General features: G+C 43.6%; 1 protein-coding gene across 2 annotated transcripts in view; it reads right to left on the reverse strand.

Annotated features, from left to right (window-relative positions):
* LOC102305437 (nuclear receptor subfamily 6 group A member 1-A) overlaps positions 1-26,130 on the reverse strand; it is a 143,472-nt gene that overhangs the window by 42,014 nt on the left and 75,328 nt on the right. Inside the window, exon 3 of one of the 2 annotated variants that reach the window (XM_005939613.3) lies at positions 22,466-22,489. In XM_005939613.3, coding sequence (XP_005939675.1) covers positions 22,466-22,489 — 24 coding nt within the window. Of the gene's footprint in view, positions 1-7,397; positions 9,627-22,465; positions 22,490-26,130 lie in introns of those variants that run through there. The other variant, XM_005939614.3, reaches the window with a different exon arrangement.

Consider the following 26,130-nt stretch of genomic DNA (forward strand, 5'->3'; position numbering starts at 1 on the left):
GAAGGGCTACCAGGGATTTTGAAATTTTGAGAGCCCTGAGATATATTTATTTTTTTAATTACTTTTGTCTCAGCAACATTAAATTTAAAAACTGTACTTTTGAGTTAAAATATATATTTATAATTTTAACAAATGACAAATTAAAAAGGCATGAACATTGTTTTTGTATCGAAAAAATATCGAACCGAACCGTGAATTTTGTGTATCATTGCACCCCTAATATATATATGTGTAAAAAATTGTTGGCTAAATCTATTTGTTAGTTAGTTTTTTTGGTGTGATGCTACACATAAATCGATGACTCTAGTCTCTCACAGTGAATTTATTCTGCTGCTCGGTATCGACACACACAAAAAACAAGTGTGTGTTCCACACTGAAACTTGGATTACTGAACGACTATATGAAATCTTACTACGGTGTTTGAAGGGTCTGCATAGAAAAACTGAATAAACTTTGCTGAGATGACTCAGGTGTGAAGTGATGGGCGGTTCAGGCAAACTTCAGTCTGAATAGAAAGAGCTTCACAGCTGATGAGCGCCGCAGAGCGACACCTTCGTGAAGAATAAAGACCCAACGAACTGTTGTTCTTCTAACAGCAGCAGCACAAATTCAGCCCAAAGAAAAAGAAAATAAATCCTTCTACTGTACTGTGGCGCCATAAAATGTGGCAGATCAAATACCTCACAGTGTAACGTATGTGTCGTCACCTCCTCGGCCAGCCATTTGTCAGCCCGAGCGCCCGTTAAGAGAACACATTGAAACCACATATTTCACTGGCCACCCCACGTGAAACACCCAACTTCCTTCACTGAGCTAAAAACACAATAGCTATTAGCTGCCTTCATTCAGGCTTATTTGCCAAATCTCTCACCCTCTTTCAAGTGCATGGCCGCCATATAAAACAGAGCGATTCACACCTTCACACACTTGATCTCGCATGTCACATCGTATAGCTCCTCCTCCTTCTGCCAGCAGATGACTGAAGTTAAATATTCACGACTTTCTAAATATAATAGTTGACCCTGACATTTCTGACATGCGACTGAACTCTTCCCTCATGGCTCAGGTCTCAACTGAAAGCGAAAACAGACATAAAAGCAACAGGTACTGAAAAAAATCCGCCTTTCAAAGCAAAAGCATGTAAAACCAAAAATGCCTGTAAGTGCATGCACATAACAGTAAAACTGACGTCTTGTATCATAAAGCTCGCTCACATTACCAACCAAATATGTTCAGTGTTTCTTTATAGACGCAAAAAAAAAAAAAAGTTGCTTACAGTTTCCGATTGCTTTCCAGGAAAAAAACCATTCAAGTAAAAATAAGAAAAAAGAAAAAGATAAACTAAAAAGATAATATCGTTGAGTATTATGCCACGTGTTTTATTAGAAGATAGAGTGAAGGACAAACAAAATGTTTTTGAATGTCTGAAGACCATTTTTGAACTTTATTGGGGATTTCATATCTTTTGACTGTGACAAGGAATTTTTCAGCAAGCAAAATGTTACTTTGGTTGATGAACTTTCATTTATGTGGATTATCCATGTTCGGCTCAAGAGAAACTGATGTTAGCTTTTTTTATCTTGGTGGCTCGCTGTCTGTTTATTTGGTTTTTATTTAGGGCTGCCACGATTAGTCGACTAGTCACGATTACGTCGACTATCAAAATCATTGACGACTGATTTAATAGTCGAAGCTTCGTTTGAAGCTTTGTAAGATCACAAAAGACGCAGGAATAATAGCAGGATTTAAGAGTGTAATAACGGACTGAAACAGAAGATGGCAGCACTGCATGTACAAGGATGCCAGCTGCCATTAAACCCGAAGAAGAAGCAGCTGTGTCCGGTATCGTAGCTGTGTCCAAATTCAGGAACCGCATCCTCCTGTGCCCACATTTGTAGGCCGATTACGTTACAGCTACACGACAAAGCCTGTCCAAATTCGAAGACTCCGACAAATGCGCCCTTTATTTCCCCAGATTTGAAAGATGGGTCGGGTGTATACTTCGTGGTCCAAACTATCCCAGAATTCATAGCGCAGCCCAGCTCAGTTTCCAACAATGGCGGCAGCTAGTTAGTTTTAATATTACTCTTATTATTCTTTCTGGGTCACAAAATAAACGTTTAACATATTTTCAGGCGAGAATGTAGCTGTGTAAACCTCAAATATCTGCTCAGTTTATCAAGACACCACATATTTTCAAAAGCGCTCCGACGTTTTCGGAGACGTCTGTTACCCACTAGCTCGATAGCTAGCCGGGGGCTAGGTCACTAGCGCCGTGAGAACACCGGACTCCCGGCAAATCGTTTTCAAACCCACCGCCGTCTTTCGCTACTCAGGTTAAACATGATATATGAGTCACTTAGATAACTTAAAAATGTTATTGTTTGGCTTTTTTCAGTATTTTATTTGTTCCTGAGTAAATCGGTTTGGCTGAGATTAAAGTTATAGTTTTTACACAGCTGAATAAACGTCAAGCAGACAACTGATTATCAGAAGTGTGAGATGCTGGAGAATTACTCCGGTGTCCTGTTATATTTTAGATAGCAAGGAGTTTATTAAACTTCACCGAAACAATCTGCAAATTTCATTAAAATTTAATAAACTATCATCTTGTCTTTATTTTTAGTTAGCACAGACCTTAAACACTTAAAGCTGTAAGCTAATGATAGTTATATAAGAGCAGATGCTGCTGGTGCAATAAGCTGTACGTTTTACGTCCAATGGATGATGATCTGACTAGTCGACTATCACAATAATGGTTTGTGGCAGCCCTAGTTTTAGTCCAGATCTACTAAAAATTCTTAACAAGAGCGTTTCAGAAGATCAGACAGTGCTTAGATAATCTGACCCCAGCTTTTAATCTCGTTCTGATAAACAATCAAACTAAAAGTGCTTTTGTCCTGTAGGAATATTTTCATAGTTCTCAGAAGTCATTTTAATATTTTGGGTAAAGGTGTAGGTGCTCTACGGAGGAATAATATAAGTGTGAAGTGACAGCGATTCAACAAGTGTGTCCACGAGCCGCAGATGGGCCAAAGTCATTTATAACGGGTGGATGGACTTTTTATCTTTATGATTTGTTTAGCACGACTAAATTGAAAACCTACAATAATAAGCTGACAAAAAATGTATACACGTGTTTGTGAAAATGTGCTTTTTTATCTTTTGCTTATAATGCAACACGATCCTACTGTTAAGTGCTCCTGGTGCATGTTAAGAGACTGGGCCAGCAGAGGGAGGGGCAGGGAAAAAGCTGTGGCTTGCGGTTGCAGTGTGGGAAACGCAGTGTGTAGAACGTACTTTTGAGTTTGACACTAATGCTGGCACGCTAGCAAACATCACGCTGGACTTTAACTCCAAGAGAAACTGCCATCATCTCCACACATGTACACAACGACAGCTTGATAACCGTTTTGTGTTCGAGGCTTGATTAGACAAACCGTTGTGGAGAAAAGTGACACAGCAGAGACGTATTGGTGTAACAGTGAGGTTTTGCATGAGATTAAAGCCTTCTGCAGTTGAAGTGCAATATTTCTCATCCTCTCAAAGGCTCTTTTCAGAAATGTTCAGGTTATCACAAGGTCATAAAAGGCGAGGTGACGATAAATTTCCCCCCGAGGTGACGATAAGGAGTCATAAAAGCACTGCTTCATCTTGAACTCCACCCTCTCTCTTCTTGGTTACAAGAACCCCCAATGCTCTGTGTCAAACACAGTCACCACCAACCCCCCAGGGCTCATTAAAGGCTGCATTGTTTCCCAGGGGTCAGCCTGGGTTTCATTCCAAACTTTAACGCAAACCAGGAGATGCAAGTCAAACATTGTAGCCCTGTTCAGTGTTAAACAAGCATCACCTGCATCTCCTCACTGCTCCCCGTGAGTTCCAGGAAACGTCCACTGTAATAAATATAAAGAGTCTGAGCGAATGAGCTGAATGTGCATGAACGGGGCTTTTTCAGTAAGAATGGTGGATTCCTGCAGGAAGGTCCCCAGGTTTGACCCTCTTTGAGCTGCATCATGCTGGGAACAGAGATGTATCGTGGCCAAATCTCCCTTTTGTCCACATCCCACAGACACAAAGGCTGATGTATAGTGTAAAGCAGCCTTTTGAGAGGCTGACAGAGCAGTGCCTGCCAATGAAGGGTTTTCTCTTCAGGTTTTTGTCTCAGGCTTTCCATCACAATCATGCCCAGCTGAGACAGGGATCGGGGGTTGCAGGAATCTGCTGTACTTTTCCGCCGCCCTCCCTCTCTCCCGTCCCTCAGCCTCTCATTTTCCTCTTCGTATCTCTTTTTCTTCTCAAGCTTATCTCTCCTACCTGGGGCTCGAAGGAGGGGAGGATGTGTCCCGCGACTATGACAGGAATGTACATGACCACATTCACAGAGGTTAAAGGCATGCCAAGACCCTTTGGGACTCTGATCTGACATTCCTGGCGGCCGACACTGTGATGCTAATCTTGAAAGCGATGTGCATGCAGTTGCAGATTGAGCTCATCAGCGAGAACAATACTGACCTGTTGACATTGCTGTCTTGATAATATACACCCACACTCAGAGGTTACGTCATTAGCATTGAGTAATACCACACCAAAGTTAGGCTCCATATTAATGTAATGCTAATGTCAGGAGCATGTAATGCCACTCTGTTACATTCTGTGGGGAAGAGACCACAGGAGTCTGACTCATTGTCTCGGCTTTGTTTTCATCTGAAAGAGATTTGAAATGTTTATTTGGCAAATGTTAATTCCACATAAGGTCTTGTGTCTCCGTGTAAAGTGTGCTGGTGTTATGTTTTTTAGAACATATATGCATGTTAGTAAAAGGCTGGCAATACTCTACTTAAGCTTACCAACTGAACTACTGATAAGCCTTCTATGGTTTAACGAGCTTTAAGAATTTAACTTAACAGAAAAATTGTTTTTAATTACATATTCACAAACAATCCTAACCCTGTAATATGGTGAATATTAGGAAAGTTTGACCTGTTTGAAAGATTCTAACAGAAAAACTGTAACGCCACAAAAATGTGTTAAAAAGGGTAAAATCAGAGTTTTCTGTAGAACGAGCAGTAAAAACACCAGATTTCTGATTTATGGTTCACAAAAATGTAACACCAGGAATACAGACGGCTTATTTTATCTCTGTATTAATGAAACATCAGGTAAATATCAACAGTGTTTCACTATCAAGTCCTTTATTGTGCAGCTGCTTAATGCTGCACAAAAACAACACTGACGGGCTGCTTTCTCACAGGAGGAGGAATCGTTGGAAGCCTTACAAGCTCCCAGTTATTACAGTCATGAACCGCACAGAATAACCAGGAAACTCGTGTCCGACTGAATATTTCCCTCAGCCGCTCTTATTTTCTTTTTTTATGTAAAAGGAGCTGTGTGTTGAAAAAAAACATTGTTATCTTTGTTGCCATGAAATGTGCGACCGATGTTCAAATGTTGCTGCTAAGTACATGGAAACATCCACCATGTGACCGCTGAGCCACGCAGACTGAGCCCAGCGTTTAGACGTGATGATGTTGATAACCTGGTGACCTGTTCTACATGTGAGTCCATAAACTGCTAAGACTTGTTATTTAAAAACACATTTATTCCTCGTGCTTTTCCCACGTCTTCCTATATTCCCTCATGTCCGGACAGTTTGTGCCATCTCAGGAATTTGCTAACACTTGTGATAATTTGATACATTTTTCTAAAAGGTTTTGTGGAAAAGTATCCAGAAATGCGCCGGAGGAATGATTTGTTGGAGTCTCAGATGTGTGTGTGCTCATCTGCACCTTGTTCCTCTCTCATTTGTGTTGCAGAGCATTGAAGCTCAGCTTGTTTGGCCCTGAGCTTCTTTTTTTTAATGACAGGTCTAACTTGCCAGTTCATGCTGATGCAAACCATGTGGGAAGTTTCACAGCCCATGCCCTGCGATACACAATTGCATAAAAGTGCTAAATTTGCTGTGTATTAAAATACGGGACCTCCTAAACACAGTAGGATGACCTCCCGCTCCCATATAACACAGAAAAGGGGCCAAAACATTGTAAATTTGCCTGCATTAAAAATCAGTTGCCAGTTTTGTCTGGTTTGAAGTAAACACATCGCTCTCTGTAAATAATCCCAGAGGCAAAAACTGCATTTGCAAATCATCAGATAAGTTTTATCCTGTTTGAGTGTGTGTCTGTGTTTGTCCTGGGGGAAGGGTGCAGGGGCAGTTGAAATAACACACCCTTGCAAAACAACAAGAAAGCAAAGATGCACAGCGTGATGGAGCTGGCGTTTGGCTTCACGTGGCCGGGGAGAGACGGCGGATATCTCACAGTGAAATTAGGGGAAAAGCAGTGGTTGCATTGAGAAGCGTCTTTAGCCGTGTTATAGATGAGCATTACAGAGTCACAGCAGTCCCTGACCTCCCCCCACTGTTACTATTGATCTTCACACAGCCTCTGCCCCCTTCATCCACATAAACAACCTCTTATGCTTGCTTTCTCCTTCATGATTAGTTTGGGCTTAATACAATCCTCCTCACACACAGAACTACTGCAAAACAGAAGGTGTTGGTGTTGAGGTGCAGCAGTGCTATTTAACCCTAATTCAGCTTGAGCACAAACCAACCAGGCTGAGGGGATTAAAGGAGGGGGAGGGGATCAGTACAGTAGCATGCTCCCTCCACATGCCAAACCAAAGTCCTTAAAGGAAAACATCGATCGAAGGGCCAGAAAGCGCTGTGTCTGTGGACCTCCGTCCAATTTGTCCCAAGCTGAGCTGAAACGTTGTGTGAGCGAAGCCCAAAAAGACACCCTCTCACGTGGGGCTGATATTAAGAGTGAGAAAGGACCCCGTTCCAAATTCCTGTGATACAAGGAAGGGAAGGAGGAAGGGAGGAGCAGCGGTGGTGTGGTGGGTGGAATTAAAGTGTGGAAAGTGCCAAAAACCAGTTTGTTGTTTTTGACATTTCCTCTTGTCCCAGCACACAACACCATTTGCATAAAACAGCCAAAAGGAAGAAAAACATATCAAGTGAGCAACATGGCAGAGAGCAGCACATATGGAGGTGCACCGTGCAGCTGCAGCTACGTCACAAGCAGCACATAAACAAAGTGCTGGGAGCCAGCGAGGCTCTGACAAGCTGGGCTTTCTCTGCTCATTAGCCCGGCCTGAAAATCATTAACTAATTACAGCATAAAGGCCTTATCCTGCCAACCTGCACACGAGCAGTACGCATCACACTGTTCATTCAGACTCGAAATATTAGACAGAAACCAACAGTGACGATCAACAGTGCTGCAGTTTGAGTTTCATGCATACATTTCAAATATATTCTCAGTTCCACTCAGATGTAGTTGCACTAGCTGTACGTGGGACGCATTCAGGAAAGAAAGTGATCCTTGCTTACCTTCCCATGTGTCCATTTCATGCTTCTCCCAGTCTGCCTGGACCCCATTCAAGCATGGACTCTGCTAAAGGAAAAAGCCACTGGGCCTGCTCTCCACATTGCTCTCGGTTTCTTTCTCTGCCCGGCTCCTCTGTTCTCTCCCCCACCAACCTCTTTCCTCGACAGCCTGCCCCTCTCTGACCGCAGAGAGATCAGCACTGGTCACTTTACTGCCTGGTCACATGACCGGCAAGAGTTCAAGCCCCCGGGGTCACCGCTTGGCTTGTGGTCCAATGACAGCCAGGGGTTATCTGAGTGGAAATGATAGTCCTATTTTCACTGGCGTTCAACAATGCTGCCCCCGCCCTTTCTTCCCAGCCCTCACACCCAAATTAGCCTCCCCTTTAACTGCGCCTCTGGCACTTGGGAGGAGGACGTGCATGCCCTAGCATAAACACAGGTTCAAGCTGGCAAAACACAATGACATTAACTAACTGAAGCGCTCAGCGAACAGGTTAAAGATTCACACCTTGCTTGGTTACAAAGTGAGCACAGCAGGAAGCCAAACAGCAGCGCACGGAGACACTTTGTGCTCCTGCACGTTCCCACCTTCCACATGTTTTCATGCTGAAGCTGCCCGTCCGACCTCTAAACCTCACTAATGCTGCGTGGATTAGAGTAAGGATGGCAACCAGGAGCCAGGTTCTGCTTACTGATTTCACAACACGGTGGAAATATTTATTATCTGATTATGAGTCATTTAGCAGGGTCAGCAGGAGTTTAAACAAACACCCTGGTGAGAGCTGCAACATCCCAGCTCCATGTTGGCCTTCCTTACCATTAGAAGTCAACCAAACCACGTTAGCAGCACTGAAAACCAGTTAGATTAACTGGAGCTGTCCAAAGAGAAAGCACGGGCGACAGTAATCGATCATTTAAAATTTGTTTTTAGAATTTAATTCATTTGGGAAAAAGTAAAACATTTACAGATGTTTTTAAATGATCATTCTTACATTTTCCTCTCCAAATCTTCTATAGATATCCTAATAATAGGACCACTGCTCTCATGAAGTAAGCGCCCATATCACAGGAGGCCTAACGCATCCGTCCCTGTTATCAGCCCCAAAATCCACTGTGGGCTGAGCTCTTCTTCTCTGGATGACCTGCTGAAGTTCAAGCATCACAACGTGTTACTTAATTGTTGCTCTGAGTATTTCAGAATCTGCTGATCGGCTGTGAACCAAAAAGGAGCATTTGCCTCGTGAGGATTTATTTCTCTGCATATTTGTTGAACCTAAATGTTTCAGATCATCAAACAAATTGTAACGTTAGAAATAACCAGAGTAAAAACAAAATGCAGTTTTTATTTTAAGTTACTCTAAGGTATGAAAAAGTAACTGACTGATCCAGCTGGAGGGTTTTCAGGCATGAACGGCCTATAAAATTCATCGCAAAGCATCTCAGTCTGATTCAAGTCCAGACACTGGTACGAGCGCTCCAAACGCTTCAGTTAGTCAGAGGTGAGCGAGCGGATGACGAACTGACGCCCAAACTTCTCCCTTCAGAGAGCAGAATTCATGGTTCCATCAACTGAATCACTACACAGTTTGATAATGTGTAAGAATATCTGTGTGTTACAGTAACACTGGTTGGGCAACAAACCCAAAATCTAACTGAATCTGTCAAGAAGAGAGAGAGAAAACCTAAAGTGTGTCGTCTGCTGGATATCAAACACAGCTGTGCACCTGACCAGTATATTTGTACATGCACGTTCGAGGATTAAAATTCTTCACCAGGGGACAAACGTAGAGAAAACCATCCTTAACCTGCAAATTTTACACGTGCAGATTTTTGCTGCAGATTTTGTGGAGCTGACAAGATAAAACCTTTGTTCTCATAGCAACCCTTTATTTACTTTTATAGTCCTGCTTAAGAGACATTTTCAAAGGTTACGCACAGGAAACACAGCAGCACACAGCGTCTCCTCGGCAGGAAGAAGAACTTGAATGCTAACAGACACAGGCTGTGTTGGTACACAATATTTTTACTCCAAGTGGAATCAGCTCGATACTGATGACAAATCAAACCTGCGCCGTGCAGTGGGGGAGGGATGTACCACGTGTCACCCTTGACCTTAGCAGTTATCCTCCCACAGCATAATGACCCCTGTTGCCTTTAACCTTGAAGTCAATGGGAGACAAAACAGCGCCGAGCGCCCTATCTGTGGTCACGAGGAGGGAGGCGCTACCTGGGATGGGCCTGGGAGACTGTGTGTGTGTGTGTGTGTGTGTGTGTGTGTGTGTACAGCTGATGATCATTCTTCTATAAAATCTCTTTTCTTAAACAGATAAATAATAATCAGCAAAAATGTGCTGAACTAATTCATCAAATCAAATCAAATCAAATCACTTTTATTGTCACATCACATGTGCAGGCACACTGGCACAGCACATGCGAGTGAAATTCTTGTGTGCGAGCCCCACAAGCAACAGAGATGTGCAAACACAACAACACAAACGAGCAAAATACAAGAATGGCCAACCTGAAACTAATAAATATATGTACAATATATAATAGTGTATGCATTTCTGGATGTGTATTTTTTATTTAACAGTTTTTGGTTTTTCTGCCCCTCAGAGGTCCAGACTGTCTTTGACACAGACCACACATATCTATGCTGCTTGGCACTGAATGTGCGCCACGCTCACATTTTTATTAAATATATAACTCAAATCACACCGAGTGGAACCGAGCACAGACTGACTGCACAGCCAAACGAACACCGACATGCAAAACATTAGAAGTGCCTGTATCACATGTGCATCTCTGACAGTTGTGTAGCTTTTGTGATGCATCCGTGATGCAGTTTCACTCTTTGCCTACTGAACACCTCACAGGCTCACTGCTGAGACACAAACGCAACATGTCTGTTGCTCATAGGGCAAATAGCAAACACGCCCCTGTCTCCCATGTCTGATCTGAGTCGAGGTTAAAGTTGCGGTACTAAATAAGTGTAGTAAGAAGGGTTTGTCTGCATGTGCACTTATTTAACTTTACCTTTGAGCCTGTGTTAAACTGACAGTGCATGGGTGCAGCTACAAACTTGAACAGGTGATCTGAGGGAGGCTTTAGTGATTTATTTAGTGTTATCAACTTTCTTTGATAACAATCTGAGTCTTTACACAGACGTGCTCTTAAAGAGCTTTTGTGAGTATTTAGTATTTATGTTGTTGCAAATACAGTTTAAGTCTCACGTTGTTAAGTCCTGCACTGCCTGTACTCTTTTGTTCAGCAGCCTCAAACACTTCCTTTAATGAGTCTGTTTTGGAGTTTTTCGTTCCCACTGTTGCCAAGTCAGCTGCTTATGTGCACTATGAAGATAAAACTGAAGCGATATACGACGTGAACGAGCAGCCACGGTTGCAAAGGCAACAATGCACAGGTTGGGCAGCAGCTGGATGAAGGAAAACTATCATCTTCAGCAACACTTCAATAAATGTGTTCACAGGATCACAGCGCTCTCATAATGGTGCTTCATTATCACAGTACACTTACTGTTACATGTCAGAGCTGTTGCCAGGTTACACACCTAACTCAGAGGAGGCAGTTACCTTGGCTACGGCTGCATAACAGCACAGCTAAAATCAAAGATCTTCCTGCTTTTGTCTGCGGCATTAGGACACAAAGTGTTGTCATCACACACTGTGCCATAAATACTTACTATAAAACGATGTCACATGTAATAGACTCACGCTTCAATTGACTACAGCTAAAGTCAGAGTACGTATATAAGATGTATGTGAGAAGATGGGAGGCCTGTTCTCTATCCTGGCCCTGGGCTGTTGGCTATGCTGTCACTGTATGAAATCCCTTTAACTTTAACTTCATGTCAGGTCAATGCAGTCAGCAGCCAGTGAATGTGTGGAAGCTTGCAGTGTAGGGTCAAAGGATGTCGATATCAGGCTTCCTCTCACAGCTCTGAGACCAGGGGAAACAATCAAATCATCAAACACTATGCATAGTTTATGCATGATTTTCACATGATGAAAAAGACAAGTTCTTAGTATCACAACTGCATGTTTCATGAGAGGCTAAAATGCTGTATGTTTGCATAACATTTTGAAAACAAATCAAAGTTCTGTTCCTAAACGCTGATGTGCTACAAAGTCAGCTGGAAAGAGCCGTTTTGTGGCTTGTTTGCTGGATTTCCCTGAACATTTGGGTAACAAAGGGCATTGCTCTGGTTCAGCTCCCTTCCCCCTCTCCACACTGTCACAAACCTCTCCACTCTTCAGACAAAGAGCTTCAAGAAAAACAGGCGGCACGGCTCTCGCTCTCCTACAAACATGCACACCATTTCCCAAAGCAATCGGCAGCATCCATCCATTCTAGCATTTGAGCTCTACACTGAAACACAGACGGGTAAACCCACAGCTCTTTATTTCTGACTGTTGCTAACACTTAGCTTTCATTCTTTCCCCTTCAGAGCTTTGAGGTGCTGATCTACGGACTGAAACCTGGAACGAGCCGCCTCCCCCTGCCAAAGGCCAGCACAGAAACCCTCACAAACTCCTCCTAAGAGCAAAGTTGTTCTCAATGATGAATGTTCAGAGGCCAAATAAAAGCCTTCTCTTGTGTTTTGGCAAATCCATGCGTCTTTTGGTCGCACATGAATGAGACCACATCAAGGGTGGGATTTTCATGAGTTACACACAATTTTATTTTGGACCCACACACCTAACACAAAAGGCTGAATAACAGCGCTTCGTCTCGATGTATTCAATAATAACGTTTAAAAACAGGTCACCTCAGGTTTACTGTTCTATAAGGACAGTGTCAGATTACAGCCAACGTTTCCTGATGTTCAGATCATCAACATCTGGGTTTCTAACACTACTAATACTGTAATATTGTACTGACAGACGAGCCGAACTGCTGATGGTTTGTTGGCTTTCTTATTAAATATGAATCAGTCTCAGTGTAACCTTCGGTCAGTCAGATCTCCATGTGATAACAAGGAGTTCATTTTCTATAGGAGGCTGAAAAACCTTGGAAGCCAGTGGAATAGACGCTTATATTCATGATTAATACCAGTGTGGGGGGTAATCACTGGGTGATGAGTGGATCCATGCGGCTGCTCTCTCGCTGGACGCTCCAAAGGCAGAAACGGTAAAGCTGAGGTGACCTGGTCTCCAGATTTCACTGAGCGAGCCCAAAAACAGCCAATCACACAAGCCAGTCGTCATGAATTGAGTTATGTTTGCAATTTATTTTACATCCATTTCTAAATATTTCAGCCATATAAAAACAGGTCGAATCATCTGCTGGTCAGAGTGTAGTCCGGGGTTTGGACAGCGTGGGGCTCATCACATTCAATTTGAATAAAGCGCAGAATGCAGCTCGCAAAATACGAAACATGCTAATTTCATGTTGTTTGCATCGATCAGTGTATGTTGATGCTAATATAAACCATCTCATGGGATCTGTTTATGGAAGCAACGTGGGGAAGAAAATCAAGTCCCATAATGTAAAGCATTAAACAACAAAGCAGGGCCAGCCCCAGAGCTGCAACCAGTTCTCCCAGTTATGTTTGGGCTTCTGAAAACGACTGACGATGTATAAAAATAGCCGTCATTCATAAACGGGAATATTCTTGTTAACACTGTGAATGAAAGCTGAAAGTCACGTTTTAAATATTTGACTTCAAATCACAGGAAAATGACAGATGATGACGTCCAGACTATTCGCTTAAAGACCATCTTCAGGTCAGCTCTGCCTGCGATAAATGTTTAGCAGCCACTTTCTCTGGCTTATTTTTTACATTTCCACATAACATTAACTTGGGCCTTTCCCACTCTGAGTAACTCAGTGTTTTTCCAGTCGTTGCTCCAGGTTGCTGACATTCCTCGAGCTCTGGTTGCCACATCGCTGTGCGTCCATTCCTGTGCAGTCACCACGCTCTGCTTAGCTTTAGTTTGCTTCCTTGCATTAAAACGTCTAAACCACGGGTCAGTTTTTAGTAGTAAATTAAATATAAATTAAGTAAAATCATATAAAAACAAAGCAAATAATGAATCAAAAATGTGGCAAAAGAAACAATAAGACAATGAAAGAAAAAGCCAGCAGGTTGCGTAACATCTGCCTGCAGCCAGGAGGAAAACAAAGAATCCCAGTGTGATTTGAGCTCAGTATCTCACAGCCTTTCACACATCCATCTAACAGTAATATTACTGGCTGTAACACTAACACTCACTCTAACAAGTCCAAATGAGGCTGCATGTCAAACAACAGCGTAACCTTCAGTGCAGATCTTCTTCCTGCCCACCTGAAGATCGAGTGTTTTAATACTCTCCTCATCCGCTACCTCATCTGTGACCAGTTTCCCAGAATTCCTTTGATCCCGATTAAAATACCCCACTAACACTGGCCTGTGGTCTCTCTGTAGCTCTGCTTTAATAGAAATCTCTCTGTAGGACTGCTGGATGGATGCACCAGCAACTGCACAACAAGCTGTTGAACTGTCAGAGACAAAACCCTGATGTTGGCATTTAATGGTCTCAAACTCAGAGCTGCAATGTGCCCGTTACACACAGGAGGAGCCTTTAACGTTCAAGCAAGGTGAAGTGCAACACCTCTGTTTCACACACATATTCAGATATTCTTGCACCGGGAAGTCAAAGTAGGCGTTTCCATCATTATGCCAACCTGTCATTAAACACATGGAAGGTTAAAACATCAAAGTTCAATGTCTAACAGTTACTTTATACGAGAAGCTGTTCATTCATGTAATTCTACTTTCTGCTAAAAGTCAGCTTACTAGAACAAAGTAACCCAGAATTTCAAAAAGACGCAGTCATGTTGATGGAGGCTGATCTTAATCAATACCCAGGATGACTCATAAATATGAAGCTTCGTGGTTTCCTTTGGTGCCATCACTGTGTCGGCACGGCTGTCAGGTGGGACTGCAGATGTTTACATATTGACAGGACAGCTGCACGTGGCTAAAGACAGACGTGCAGAGGAACAGCAGACTGCATGTAACCCAGCAAGGCACTCAGCATTTCTGCAGACTGACTCAAGCTGCTTCATCTTTGATGTTTTAATTTTTTATAAAATTAAAACAAAAGTACACCATGAAATGAAACTGCTTTCTAAACAGCCTGCCCTTTGAACAAGCCTGTTAACACGACATGTGACTCTTTATATTTATTAGCTTATATTTTGACAGAGTGCTGCATCCGTTTCTGTTCCTTCAGGTGACTTTAAGTGTTTCTCACGGGACACTTAGAGTTTCTGTAACATTTTTAACTCTGTAAAGTTTAAATTAAAAAAAATCAAAGGCACTCACAGCGAGTGCTCACTCAGTCTTTTTATTTCACGTGAAACCAAAAACCTAATCACCAGTCTGCTCTTCCTTCATTTGGCTTTTGAAACAATGAATATTGACCAGTTTTCATGCTCAAGCTGTGGGAACAGTGGGCCAAGTCAGCATGACAAAAGGTCAAAGGTGAAATCATGCCTTCGTCACAAGCTTGAGGACAGGAGGAGGAGGAGGAGGAGGAGGAGGGGGGACTCCCCCCCCCATACCCTGTTGATTTTTTCCACAGTGAGTTTCCCAGAAGTGACAACACACCCCTGTTTGACTGACGCCCTCTCTCTCTCTCTGTATTGATTAGTTGGCAATAATTTGATAGCAAAGTCATTAAAATTACATGTTAATCCTTCCCGGTGTGAAACTCAGCTGCTGTGTGTTCTGCTGTAAAGCACATGTGATATCACCATGCTGTGAGCAGTTATTACAGATTCTCTTCTTCTGATTTTGTTCTGCCATCATGTTTACATACACATACATCAGGAGTAACTAATGTGATCACTTGCCTTAAGACACAAGCAGTGACGATGCCAATGATGTTGAATGATGTTGTTTTACATTACAGCAGTAACCTTGGTAACCACACAGTCACTTGTTCCCGTTGTTAATACATCCTGTTAATACACCGTGGAATATTTTGAATGACAGCGTTCATGCAAGCAGCTGCATGAAGTGTTCAACCCCAGCTTAGTGCCAAACTTTGGTTTCATGCTGCCTTTAAGCCCAGTGGGAAACAAAGCACACGTGTGTATCATTTCACCAAAGCACTGAAAGATGTTACCTCGTTAAAACAAAACATTCTGTCGCACCATCACATCATCGTCAGGCTATAGTGGTGATGGAGGTGCTGTACCACAATCCCCCAGCAGAGGGTGGTCACACACAGACCCAGAGCCCCTCTGAGCTCAGGAGACAAAGAGCCCGATAAGTCAGCAGCATGAGGTGACTTGTTCACTCACAGATATCAACAATCTGCAGAGCAGCGTGTGACCGCAGCCATCACAATGTATAGATGTGGGCCAGCAGCTTCGAGGGTGCCGAGGGCTGCTTCGCCTGCTGCTCGTCTCATCCACAGCCAAACAGCCAGCGCCACCTTTGATGTTTGCTTTCTCTTACCAGAAGCGCTTTCTTTTCCACTGGTGGACGACTGCTTTGGATCAAAGTACAGATATTTGTACGAGGCTGTCAAAAGCCCGTTTACATAATTCGTTTGCTTTGGAGACTGAAAATGATTTTCACAGTTCTCTGTAGCAGCTTTGTGAAAGTTTAGCAAAATAAAAATACTCACACAGCTCAAACCAATGCAGACAAGCCCAAACGTACAACCTACAGTCGGGGTTTCGAGTGGAGACCCCACCCCAGACTTCACTGACACGCAGCCTGTACAAAACAGCTGGGGGCACCCAACACCCGCCGTGCAACTCGAAGGCAGACACGTGTCTGTCTGAATGCCACGAAGCGGCGAGCAGACGTAAACCTCACGCCTTTATTTTGAAGGAGGACGAGACAATAAGATGTCGGGTTCACAGGTGAGTCTGGCAGCAGGACGCCTGCTACGCCTTCTTCAAAAGCAGTGGTGCTGAAGCTCGGGTGGGACGGGGGTCTGTCACGTTACAGTGGGATCCCCACTCATCTCCCTCTTCCCTCCATCTGTCACGCCCCAATCCTCACCCCCCACCTCTACACCCAATCTTTTGTCTGTTTTGGGGGTTTGGTAACTCACTTTGGTGATTTTTGGGGGGTATTTTTGGAGGAGGCGGGGGGCTAAACATATCTGCGAGGACGTAAGCGTGTTGGATGCTTTGAGAGCGTTTCTGGAATTCCCTCAAAGGCACATTTCAAAATGGCAGCCATTGCATGAACTCAGGGGGGAGTCTGGATGTGGACATCGAAGATTTAAAGACTGGCAACCTTCAGCTCTGAGGTCTGGACGACATCTGGGTAGAATATTTGGACATCTCATGCTGATAGAGGTAAAAGCCCACAGTGGCGGCACTGGGAGGCCGTCCTCTACAGTGGCTAACAATAGGTCCCAACAGTTTCGCCTCTTTAGCCCTTCCCCTCCCGTATCCCTCATCCCTGCTTTGTCCACACCGAGCTCATCCCTTATTTCTCTCACCCCCCCATACTCTCCCACAGCCACCCCCTCTATCTCTTAACCCCCCCAACCTCCCCCCACCCCCTTCTGTCCAGCCCTCCTCTTCTTGCTCCAGAACTGTCAGATGTCATTAGCTGCTTTCACGCTCATGGCCTGTAGGAATAACAGCCGTGAACCTCGCCGAACAGCGCCATTCTCCTGCTCCAGTTAGTTCTCCACTCAGCACACAGGATGTTGCACAAATACCAATGTTATTCACGTCGTGGCCCCTTCACTTACACAACATGCCCCAGCAAAAGGGCAGTTAGGCGGACGCAAATCTCAGCGGAGAAGGTCACGGCGCCGAGTGAAGATGCGCGCGTGTTGTATAACACGGTCACGCTCGCTCGCAATTATCAGCTCGTCCCACAGACTCACGGATCAACCCACGGCTTTGCTAAGATCTGCCTCACGTGGATCAAAAAACAGATCCACTTCTTATCTTCTTATGGAGCCACGGGCTTCAACGTTTTTTTAAATATATCATGCTCAGCTTATTCCCCATAAAGTTTCAGCTGCGGGGCAAGTTGTGCTTAGCATTAAAAGCCCACTGTGACCAATGAGCTGGAAAATGTGCAGAAGTTTTTATTGTGCATAGAAGCATTCTGCCATGGCATACATACATGTAACAGACGCTCCATGCAGACGGCTGATTTGCACGCTGAAGCGTCAGCAGACTTTCTTCAGGTTTGACGGTGCACACGTCCACTGATGGTCAGTAGAAACCGCAGAGGGGAAGAGCCAAACCAGACTAGCATCCCTCGGGCAGAACAAACCCAAACACCTGAAACTAATGTAACCCAACAGGGGTGGAGATTTTGTTTGTCACGGTAAGAATGTGCAAATTTTATCTACTCTGTAAAAACTGATTGATACGCTGGAACGTTACACACGAGTGCAAAGGAATGTTTGCATGTTTAAGGCTACAGGAAAACATTCCTCGGGGGAGGGGCTGATCTGAAGCCTGGGCCGTGCAATTATCAGTTTGGCGAGTGAGCGCAGATAGATTAATACAAACACGAGGAGAGCGCAATTTCTCATCACTCCGTACCCGACAAGCCCAGCGTGGAAGGAAGGCTTAGAGGCTAATAATCAAAGCAGATTAGCCCATGCTCTGATAGATGCTACGCAAGCCTGCTAATCATCCGAGTGATAACCATGAATCATCCAATCACAGTCAGAAATAAGCAGTGTGTTTCAAATTAGGATTTTGATTGAATGATCGCTGTATCAGCAGCCATCAGAGTGGCTCTCTTTGACTTCCATTTGCCTTCTCCAGCCCACGTCGCAGTAATTCCTCAGAGTTAATACAGTATGTGTAAGTCGGTGCATATTAAGCGAGGCAGAGGAGGGTGGGCGGAAACACTGGAGCTACAGAGAACCGCTGTGACTGTGATCTCCGGCCTACCCGCCCTGTGATTTAGCCTCAAAATGACAGACTCGCCCCTCGTTGGGCTACTAGCGCAGAGCTAATGACATGCTGCATGCGCTAACATGACTATTAGCCCACTCTGAGCAGCAGGAACTGACAGGAGCACAATTCTGTCATTACTCCCCAAGGAGATCTCTAATCAGAAAGGCAGAGACACCAGGAGACGCCGGTCTCGCTGGATTCAGCGTGGAGACAAAGAGGCAACGGGCTGGCTGCGCCTAACCTCGGCCTTTAGGAGCCCTGCATGCAGCTCCCAGGGGACGTGATGGGAACTTGTACCGGCAGTAAACATTGTTGTTCGTGTGCTTTTTTTGGCAGACATGCTTTCTAAGAAATGGATAATGTAATTGAAAGGCTGGATTTGAGCTAGAACCATGATCTAATCTGAGAAACCTAACCAAAGCTAACCTGCAACTACAAACCAGTGGATGTTTCCTAAACAGCAGCAGTGTGGACACAGCGTGCTGGAAGTAGGTGCTGTTACTAGCAAACTACACACAAGTATAGCAGTGACCAACTCTAAAGTCCTTTAGACACTGGACACATGTCATCATCAGCATGCTTCTTAGTTCAGGGATATAATCAGCTGTTCATGAGCACATGGACGGCTGATCAGTACCAAGACTGTGCTCTTACATATGGAAAGCTGAACTCATCTACCCAACTAACCGAATATACAGCTGCTTTGTGCTAATGCTGCTCCTCCAGATGCCAAAGTTAGCTCCACTTTGCTGCCTACTTGCACAGAAGAGGTCTGAAGTGACGCTTTTAATATTTAAATAGCTGTACCTGCAGCTCTGACACACCACACATTACATAATGTGCATAACCTTCTGTGGATTTACGATCACAGACGTCCCATGTTGTACGTGTCACCACTGAGTGCTGATGAATGTGAATCCTCTCGTGAGGTCTGAGTTAGTTAAATGAAGTAATGGCCAAACCCACAGCATATGTGACCCACAGAGGATAGTAACCACTCAGGTAACTGAGCTTTGAGCAGGTCTATTTCCTGGTACTTTACACTATAGCTGTCAATAAACATCTGCATTTCACATAAAACTGTACTTCACATTAGGGCTGGGCGATATAACGAGTTTTTTTAAAAATATCGATATATTTTTATACCAGATATAAGATGTGACAATATCCTTTATATCGATATATACGTTATAATTATAGTTGTGGAGCCGCAGGTTTGCCTCTCTTTCGTCCACTTTTGTCTCTACGCAACGTTACTCCGCCTCGCCTTAACTGAAGACAACTCCCCCTCCTCCCCCATAGCTTCACCTGCAGGCAGCGACAAGATGAACATGGCAAATCTCCGTTAACGAGTTACTGCGCATCGCTCCGTGCATGGGGCTAGACGGCGTCAACGTGCTAACAAGCTAACCACGCTAACGCCATGCAGCCCACAGGGGCTGCACAGCCTAAAATCCTTTCATTTTCTCAAAAGTTGACAGCGCGCCTTATGTATGAATTCTGGTTGTGCTTGATGACCGCGAACCGATTTTATGTGGAACACGGCGCTCAGCAATCTGTCAAAAAATGTTTTAGTACAACTTTGGTAAGCTACGGAGCCGCACCGCTTGATGGACTGTCGGCGGATTACGGCTACCGAGGAGCCTCGCGGAGTGATACGCACTGTGCTTCAGCATAATATTACCGTATTGTGTGTGTATAAGGACCATAAATGGCACCTGAAGCGGATTTCAAACTCCAGGCTGTCGGTCGCGCAGTAGAAGTTGGGAACAGAGCAGCTGTGAAATCTTTGTTATTACGCTCAGCGTCTGTTAGTTTACATTTTGACTGCACAATTGTGAGCTTTTTGTTATGGACAAAAACAACAGTTTTCTTTTATTTATGGAGCATGATTATTTAATAAGTGCTCATAATTTATTTTTGAGTAGTTTTTTTCATGTACATCTACGCTGTATGTTAATAAAAGTGCCTGTGTGACATCTGGGACACAGGGTGACTAAGAACTCTTTTTGTTCTTACTTTATGGCTTTAAAAAAATATCGAGATATATATCTTATATCGCCATCCAGCTAAAAAATATCGAGATATGAATTTTGGGTCATATCGCCCAGCCCTACTTCACATTATTACTACAATTGAATTTTGCTTTTTTATTTTATGTATTTTTAGACAGCTTAATGGGAGTATGTATATGTATTTTACATTATGTGAGTTTTTATTGTCTTTGATTCATTTTCTATATTTATTTCTTTTTTATTTGTTTATTTTCTATGTACTGTATTTTCCGCGCTATAAGGTGAACTTGAAAGCCTTTAATTCTCTCACAAATCGACAGTGTACCTTATACATATAATCCGGTGCTCCGTATGTATGAATTCTGGTTGTGCTCACTGAGCTGAGTTTATGTGCTACGCGGCGCTCAGAAATCTGTCAAAAACTATTTTGGTACGACTTTGCTAAGCTACGAAGCCGCACCGCATGCTGGATAGTCGGAGCATTACGGCTGCTGTAGTCAGGAGTCTGGGTCCTAAACTCCGTCTGCTTCAGGTCCTAAAGTCAAACGAACGCTTTAATCCAGGGTGCCTTATGTATGAACAGACCCGTTCATCGACAGCACGCCTTATGGTCCAGAAAATACGGTACGTCCTCTTACGTCATCTCCAGCCTCCTCTTGTACCACACCAATCCTTGAGCATGGACCTCCTCCCGGGCAGCTCCGTGTCTTTGTTAGGACCATCTATCACAGCAGGTTTCTCCTTCACTCTTGCTGCCATCCTTCTGTCACAATTCACCCCTGACACTGGTCTCCGCCCCCCACCCCGCCTGTGCTGGCCTTTGCTTTGGGTCAGTTTGGACCTGATTGGTACAGTTGTGGCACCAATCAGCTCCATTCCGTTTATCTCTTCATAAACTGCTTAGTAGAAGCAGAAGAGTAGACGTTACAATTAGGCGATGAAAATGTGAAACAGGCCATCACGTTATCATTATTTAACATTTAAACAAAAACGAATCCTATTTTTATACAAAGCGCTATGCTAGTTTGCTTGCAGTTCAAATTCTTCATCTGCAGTTTTCCTTTATTCCCAAATCACTCCTTGTCATCCTCCTTTCGGAGCATTGCTGCTAGCTCTTCTATAACGTTAAACTCTTCGATATCTGACATGCAGAGGTGACCTGGGCTGCGTCACCAGCATCTCAGCTCTCGTCCACAGTCAAGGAGAACAAGTCAAATTTGTCCACATTGTTTTTCGACTAAGCTCCACATTTCCCACAGTCCCGTCTACGTCTTATTACACTTTGCATGGCATATTCTCAAATGTTTATTTTGCACAGGCTATATAAGCGTGGCCGACTCTTTGATTAACACCCATTTACAAAATGTTTTATTGTTTTTGTGGCTGCTCCATTCTTGGATGTAACGCTCGGTCAAAAGCTCAGACGTCTCTTCCTGTTCTGCATCAGCCAGCATTTCTGTGCATGTCTCATAGTCACATAATGACCATTCAAATTGTCATTTTTAAACATGGCTGCTCTCCCATAACTGAGCACATTTACCTCTGATTTAAATAAACACATATTTAGAAATCCATGTGTTGTTAAAAACTCTACATTCTGCATCAGTCTCTCTTTTTGTAGTCCAACGTGACGTCGTTCAAAAACAGCAAACTCACATCTCTCATTAAGGAAATGTTCACTTCAAAATTAAATGTGATCTTTTCTCAAATAAATAACCAAAGAGAGAAAGTGACAGAGCTCTGCACTGATCAGTGTTGGACATCTCAGCAAAGTGAGCCCCCATCAAGCATGGACCAGGTACCTGAGTCTGAGCTGAGTTAATGTCCAATAATACTAACAGAAGAGTGTGAGCCGGTGAATGTGTCACCGGGCAGACGTGATGCCAAAGGCTAGAAAAGTGTAACTGGACGACTTTATTGAAAATTATTATTTAAGGCAGCTACACGGTCCAACACGATGTGTGCTGTATAAGGTGAATTAATGCCACGTATCAATACTAGTACCAGCATTAATGCTGGCTGTCGTAATAACACTGGCAGTAGGAGTGGAAAAACCAACCACAGTATTTCAGTCGTTTGATATTTGACGTGTTATCTTTACAGTAACTTTCAGTACAGCGTATCTGAATTCTCCCAAAATGTTCCACTTACCCAGGTTATTTTCCCCGACTGCATCTGTGGACACAGAAAACAAAACTCTTATCAATATGCATGATCAACAGATATAGACCGTCAGTGCATATTTAGGCAGTGAGACTGTCGGCTTTTTCAGCAGTAATGTTATGTCTAAGCAGGGACGCAGGCTGACGTGCTGAGACCTGCACAGGAGGAAGGAGCAGGTATGAATATTGAACCCAGTTCAGCAGTTCGCTGCTGTGCAGTTAAGTCACACATGTGCTTCAGTACAGAGACGGAAATAATGATTTAAAGTTTGCCCAGAAGTTTTTTTAAATTCTGGATCTTTGATCGATATTGTCTCTTTCCATTAAAATGAAACTACTACAACAAAACAGACTCTTCATTTCTCTGCGAGCAAATGAAACACAATCAGTTAAACGCTGTAATACCACGTTTAAGATCCCCTTAAACTATTATTCACATTCTTCAATAATCAACTGATGTGCAGCCCTGGCTCTGATACTGCTCAGTGTTCATTTCAACCTTTAAATACAATTTTATAATTTACAGCAACAGTCACCTAGGGCTGTGCGATATGACCAAAATCTCATATCCTGATATAAGAGATCTATCGTCCGATAATGATATAAATCACAAGAATGTAACATTTTCTGTAAATTCTGTGAATCTCGGGCAGCTCGACTGAAGTGTTTCCAGCTGGGCGTCGTGTACCTGGAGTCGAGGGTTTTAACACAGCGGTCTCCAACCTTTTTTGTGCCACGGACCGGTTTATGCCCGACAATATTTTCACGGACCGGCCTTTAAGGTGTTGCGGATAAATACAACAAAATAAAACCAGTACCGAAAAAAAGAAGATTTATTCATAACACACGTGAAAAGACCCAGGAAAACCGAGTAAACGATAAAAACAAAACAAAATAACGCTGAAAACCAGACATTTCACACCTGAGCCTCAACTCTCGCAGCCCGGTACTGGTCCGAGGCCCGGGGGTTGGGGACCGCTGTTTTAACGATGCATGAAACGATACATTTTTAGACATAAGTTGTAACGGCGCCGTTTTCTTTGTGAGCATTTCTTACACGGCGTGCTGCGGGGAAAAGCCTGTTCTAACGTTTGAGTCTAAGATTTCTTTTTTAGCACCTGGCGGCTCTTTTTTAATTCTCACCCGTAAACACTCTGCCTCTTTCACGTGATTCAGTTTATTTTGAAAAGTCTCAACAGGATCTTGAACTTTATTGTGAAAGGTTAATGTGGAAACTAAACCAGCGGAGAAGCGATGGTTTTGCCGTTGTTGTTACTAACGACAACGCATAAAAACAGGCGCGTCTCTGTCCGTAGTGTGGTTATATTAAATATAAGACAAAGAGAGAACTTTAAGAAATTAAAGTCACTACAGCGACATCAGAACGATGAACAAATATCGCCGTAAACAGTTTATTTTGCGACACCACAAAACAAACGATAGCGTAAAATGAAACGATAGACGTTTTTATATCGTCACCCGATATATATCCTTATATCGAACAGCCCTACAGTCACCTCACCCGCAACAGAGCAAAGACCCAACAATCAGACGCTCCTTAATGAGGAGCACTCGGGCACTGTGGGGAGGAAGAACTCTGTTTTAACAGGAAGAGCTCTCCTCAGCAGAGAGGGGCAACCATCCGGTTAGGTGGAGACCAAAAATATACAGTATATCGTGAGTTCACCACTGCATGCAGCGCAGTCTCTGATGTCGCTCCACCAGAAATTAACTGCAAAATGACGGCAGTTTTGCTGATGAGCTCATTATACACGCTACCTAGAACTTTCTAAACAGGAAGTATTGTGGGTGCTAAACAGCTGCAGGAGTTTTGAGTGATTCGTTTGTTTAGTGAAAGTAAACGACAACAGCATCGGGCTCACAGATGTGACGGCTGGCTCAGGTTAGCTTCAGTTTCGTGGTCGTCCACGTTTATATGCCGGCAGCAACCTCCTGGGCTAAAACTGTTGTGGCTTCTATGAACGTCCCAACGATCCAACATAGGAAAATATAGCAACAATGTGTGTGTGAATCTGTGACACTGGTTAATAGATGTCTTCCAAACTGCACACAACCGCCTTGGTTGACTTATCCGATTTATCTAAAGGCTACACAACCCCTGTCCTCTTCATCAGCAGCTTAACAAAATTCTCCTGACATCTTCACACCAACTGCCAAAAGCAAGGCAGCCTTACGAGGCACAAACAGTGACATCACCCGAACAACAGCTAAACAAAATAGGCCACAGCTGTTTGCTTCTTTAGGCCACAAATTAGACTCAATATGTCACATGGCATCACATCACAGGCAGGACTGAGGAAATAAGCATGGAGTTGTATCCACCGGACCGACCCGCTGCCATTTCTTTCCGTTTGCTTTTCCACAAATGCACATTCAGAGCTCGTGCTAATTTGCACTAAATGAAGAATGAGCAAAGAAGGGGGTATTGGCGGGCGCTGGATGAATTATGGAGGGATTTAAATAATAAATGACGAGAGAGTCTTAAAAGAGGGGAGGGGGGCACTCAGGAAGATAGCGGGACACTTTGTAGAAGCCATACTCTCCAAAGAGATCTGGGGCGTATGAATAATACCTTACTGGGTCCATTATCGCGTATCAAAGCATCAAATGAATTATTCTGTGCATGCGGGCCCTCGGATGTGCATACAGCACTGCGATAGTTCCACTTCAACAAGAAAACAGAAGGAACGGGCCATTTTTCCATACGCACACATATGGGAGCAGCGATGGAGACACCTGGGACAAATCAGTTAGCTGTCAGTGTGGAGACATTAAAACAGAAAACAGTTCATAAAGCCTTTAATGATGCAGACACCGTATTTACACCACATGGTTGAGGAAACTCTATACATCATCCTCATATTCATCCGCTTAGAAAGAAAAACATCCAGCAGGGAACAGACGAGTCCCTCCAGAGACGAGAAACGGGAAAAAGGAGAAGGGTGGGGGATCGCGAGTGTTGTTTCTCAGACCTCTACTTAGTCTAAAAATACCGAAGCTGAGCTCGGTGGGAAGGTTTCCCCAAAAACCACCTCAATATTTTAGCACAAGTATGTGGGGGAGTACTCTTTTCTGAGGCTTCGGTTGAGGCCACACCAACATACGTAGTCTTCATAGTATCGGGTTACTTTGATCAAGTCAATTTGAACTTTCAATGAAGAGACACAGTGTGTCACACATGTGCAGCTCACAGCCAGAGTAGGGGGAGGACCCTAGACTGTTGCTGCAGCACACATTATACATACACACAGTATGTGAAGAAACAGCACAAACATGGATTTTGATGTGCAAAAAATAGATTTTTTAAAGCAAATGTTAAACAATCTTTGCAACTTAGTGACAGAGGATCTTCACACAGAACTGAAACCCCACACTGTGACAGGGCTGCAGACACTCCCTGCTGCACCTCTCTCCTGACCTCCTCCACAGATACGACAATTTAAATAAAAGATTTCAACACTGGCTTTCATTAGGAATGGGAATTAAGTGGGAGTCCAATTCCCTACAATTGTTAGTCAACCTGTCTATTGAGCCTGCTTATCAGTTCTTGCAGCTGCGCTACAATCAGCTGATTTCAGTTAGGGCTGGGCCATATTATACCGTTCACGGTAATACCGGTATAATGTTAGGCAA

Source organism: Haplochromis burtoni, unplaced genomic scaffold, assembly GCF_018398535.1.
Source record: "Haplochromis burtoni strain Fernald_Lab_line unplaced genomic scaffold, NCSU_Asbu1 Contig_271, whole genome shotgun sequence".
NCBI lineage: Eukaryota > Metazoa > Chordata > Actinopteri > Cichliformes > Cichlidae > Haplochromis > Haplochromis burtoni.